At 34.7% G+C, this 4,357-nt stretch overlaps 1 protein-coding gene across 1 annotated transcript; it reads right to left on the bottom strand.

Moving 5' to 3' along the window:
* Positions 1–2,035: 2,035 nt before the first annotated feature.
* LOC112749574 (uncharacterized) lies at positions 2,036–4,080 on the bottom strand. The gene is made up of 5 exons (XM_025797866.3): positions 3,667–4,080; positions 3,503–3,581; positions 3,342–3,410; positions 3,000–3,115; positions 2,036–2,488 (listed from the first exon to the last, which is right to left on the bottom strand). Exons 1-4 carry the CDS (start codon positions 3,963–3,965, stop codon positions 3,008–3,010), a joined length of 555 nt encoding a protein of 184 aa, XP_025653651.1. The 5' UTR covers positions 3,966–4,080; the 3' UTR covers positions 2,036–2,488; positions 3,000–3,007.
* Positions 4,081–4,357: the final 277 nt, after the last annotated feature.

Below are 4,357 nucleotides of genomic sequence, written 5' to 3'. Positions count from 1 at the left end.
AAACACTGCACATAAAATAATGTCATATACTAAAATTTTATTTTAAAATTTGACACAATTAATAATTTCAAAATTCATAAATATTAATATTTCATTATTTATGTACATCACATTTGAAACTTAAATACATAGAAAATAAAACTTAACAATAAGTTCTTTACATTATTTATTTACATATATACTTCACAATCCCATAGATTAAACTATTCCATCATTGATTAAATGACCAATATTTCCTTCAGGATCCTCAAAGAAATCAGATACATCATAATGAGTGGTGGAGTTCTCAGTATCATTTGAAACAAAATTTGTTTCCTTTCCTTTGTCGTTCTTTTTCAAAGATACCTGGTAAAGATCGACTAGGTGCCTTGGGGTACGACAGGTACGAGACCAATGGCCCTTTCCACCACAGCGGAAACACTTCTCCTCGGTTGATTTATTCTGCCCGATATTCTTTTCTTTGTCCCACTTCTGGTGAGATCCACTCTTTTGAACATAATTCTTTTTCCTTCCATAATTTTTCTTGTTATTAAAAGCTTGCCATTTACCTCTTCTGGGGTAATGATTTGCCGCATTTACTTCAGGAAATGGGGCGGCGCCAGCTGTGCGCGCTTCATGATTTTTCAATAACAACTCATTGTTGCGTTCGGCAACAAGAAGGCAAGAAATTAACTCAGAATATTTCTTAAACCCTTTCTCTCGATACTGCTGCTGCAGGAGCACATTCGAGGCATGGAAGGTTGAGAAAGTTTTCTCTAACATATCATGATCAGTTATTTTTTCCCCACACAATTTCATTCGTGAGGTGATCCGAAACATTGCAGAATTATATTCATTTATAGATTTAAAATCTTGTAAACGCAAATGCGTCCATTCATACCGGGCTTGAGGAAGTATCACCGTTTTCTGATGATTGTACCTTTCTTCAAGGTCTTTCCAAAGATCTGCAGGATCTTTTAATGTAAGATATTCATTTTTCAATCCTTCGTCAAGATGACGACGGAGAAAAATCATGGCTTTGGCTTTATCCTTCTGGGATGCATTATTTTCAGCCTTAATGGTATCTCCAAGATCCATTGAATCAAGATGGATTTCAGCATCTAGTATCCATGATAAATAATTGTTTCCAGATATATCAAGAGCATTGAATTCAAGATGAGAGAGTTTTGACATAATGAAAATTTGTTACCTGAGTCTTCCTAAAAATTTGATCAGAGTCTCGTGCTGATAACGTGTTGTAAAATAACTAAATAAATAAGAAAGAGGTAACAAATATAAATATGAAATATAATTAAATAACTCTAGTAATATTCACCACAATTACTATTTTAATATAAAAGAGATGATTTATATATATATATATAAATAATATATGTAGTAATGTATGAAAGAAAGAGAGAAGAAAAGTCAGTGTAAATAAAAAGAGAGAATTGTTATTATTGTATAAGAAAAATATTATAGTAAAAGAGGAGAGAGGAATGCTTTATTTTGTATTATTGTGTGTTATACGTAAAGGCTATGATGCCTTATTTATAGTAGTACAAAATCAACCTTCATTAAAGGTTGGTCTTCAAATTTCTTCCTTGAAAATAAATCTTTGCATGGAAAAGATTATTAACCGCCCAATTGATAAATGGGCATTCATTTCATGTTTATCCCAACAAAACATACAATTGTTGATAAAATTGATAACAAACTTATCCTGCTTTTCAAATTTGTTTCGGTGCATCAATTTTCAGTTTTTTTCAATGCTTATCTAATCTCTTTTTCCACTTGTTATATGCTCTATTTCAATCCTTTTTTTCCCCTTTTTGTTTGACATATATATTTGCTTTTAAAAAAATTGAACGATTAGATTGAACCCCACACAGCACACATCACCAGCTTTTTCTTTCCCCTATAGTACATACATATCAATAAAGTTCAGTTTGAAACATCCTTAGATTTATACAGTCACGACATTATGCCAACTCCTTTAATTAGTTTCCAAAATAAAATATTGCAATTCAAGGAGCTAGGAATAGCCGCAATAGGATTAGTAGAGAAACAGATTCATTTGAGATTCAATGGCTAGCGTACATGTGTTTTCTAAGTAACCAAGTGATCAAATAATAAGATCTTAAACATCATCACTAACTAACAATAACAATAAGGGGAGGCTAGATTAGTCAAAGTTTTGCTAATAAATAAAAAGAGGGGCAAATCCATAATTGATGTAACTTTAGTACTGAAACTAGGGGAGCAGTGAGAGAGCAACTTTAGGTCCATGTGGATGATCAAAGTTTGACACTTTGACTTGTGACTGATGAACCATTATGAATGCTTTCATTATCTTTATGGGGTGGCATGGACTTTTTAGGGAGTAGACAAGATGGGATGCCTTTTCTTTACTTGAAAAGAAAAATGACATGTGAATTATGAAAGGAATGGACCACATCTTCAAACCATTTTGGAGGGGACTTCTCTGCTTACTTGATCTCGTGGAAGGCTGCATGCAAATGCCATTTGCATCAATATATAACATATGCTTTACATTTCTCCAATAAAGTTTATTTAGAATGAATTCTACAAAAGCTTACCCAAGTCACTACCCTAGTAAGTTGTAGTTTATCTAAACACACACAAAGCTGATCTTAGAGATGTAAAATACATGTTGAAATTTTCAAATGTAATGATTGTTATTGAGTATTTTCTATTTACAATTCTTAATTAATACCTTGGCAAAATCTTTACTGAAATACTTTCACAAGTAATAAGGTACTGTGTTTTGATCCTTGAACTGAGCAAACTTGTAGCTTCGAAAAGCTTTATTTTTCAATGTAATGAAAAGAGTTAAAGTAATCATGTGAACCCTATGCCTTTGCCTATGGGATTATTCTATAGTTGTCTATCAATATATTTTGGTAAATGATCAGCATGTTCATGGAAGATATAGCTTAGCAATCAGAATCAGCACAAGAGAAGAGTAGGACTTCCATTCAAAGTATATATATACATACTTTTTCGTTCAAAAATTCTTGGAGCCTTCGCTGGACGATTTGTATATCCTGTAAGCAGCAATGCACATTGTGAAGTTACCAATAACGGTCAGCGCCGCTTGAAGAGCCACCAATACCTGCAACTCATTACAGAACCCCTCATTCATTTTGTATGATCATCCTATTTCAATAAAATTCACATTCCAAATGGAACACGGAGTGAAGGAACAGATATGGCTATTATTATGCAGCAAGAAATATTTTGTAGCAATGTAACTGGACTTCTGCATAGAATGAATTTGAGAGCACGAGTGCACAACTCATTAATCCTAAAATTATAATAATTTGAGATAATGAAGTTACCTCGAGGGACTCAGAGTTATAAAAGAAATGCCATGTACATGCACAAAGTGCTCCACCAAGAAGAGGTACCTAGAACCAATCAATCAGAACAAACACACACATACACACAAATAAGAGCTAATTAATAATAAAAGGAAGAAAATTAAGGAAGAAAAACTCACCATACCCCAAGAAAGGCCCTTCCAAGCTTGATGACCGGATTTTTCGCCGTATTGCCAGACCAAAGCCATGGCTATAATCCTTCAAATAGAAAAGCAACAATATAATGAAGCAAAATGAAAGCATGAATCATAAAGCAGAGAGTGTGTTAGAGAGAGAGAAGGACCATTCAGCTACGCTGGAGACGTGAACGGCCCACGTGGGCAAAGAGAGGGCGTTGGGGGGTTCATGGAGCTGCAACGGCAGAGACAACGCGGGTTCTAAATAGCTCACAAACTGCAACACACTCGCTCCAACACCAACTACACCCACCGATTTCAATATATTGCTTTCACGTTCAGTCTTTCCCATTATCTCACATTTCAAAAGCTTTCTAATTTCATTGCAACTGGATCTTGAGCTCCACGGAACAGGGATTTCCGCTCTACACCAACCTCTTCCTGAGTACAAGCTTGCCACCGCCATCTTTGCAATTTTCCGACACAACACCACAACGCTATCCGCTGCAATTTTCCAACCACCACTTCGGATAGCCTTTTTTTTGGTTCATGGTAGGAAATATTTTCCTTTTGAGCCTAAAAGATAAGCCCAATTATGAGCGCCCACGCATTTGAACCCTATTTTTATTGGGCCTTTGGTGGTGCATCCTATTGAAGGTAGCCCAACACGATGTCCAAAAACAAGCCAGCCGAAAACAATAGTAAAATTAGTATGGGACATTAACCCAAAAAAAAAAAGTATAAGAGATTCGAACTATTGAGGATACCGCTGACCAAAAAGAAAAAAAAAAACTATTGAGGGTTCATACCAAAAAAGGAAAAAGGTATTGACGATTAAATGCATAATCTGTTAAACTA

This window comes from Arachis hypogaea, chromosome 15, assembly GCF_003086295.3.
Source record: "Arachis hypogaea cultivar Tifrunner chromosome 15, arahy.Tifrunner.gnm2.J5K5, whole genome shotgun sequence".
NCBI lineage: Eukaryota > Viridiplantae > Streptophyta > Magnoliopsida > Fabales > Fabaceae > Arachis > Arachis hypogaea.
The sequence above is the reverse complement of the archived record's forward strand: the minus strand, read 5'-3'. Positions and strand labels throughout refer to the sequence as shown.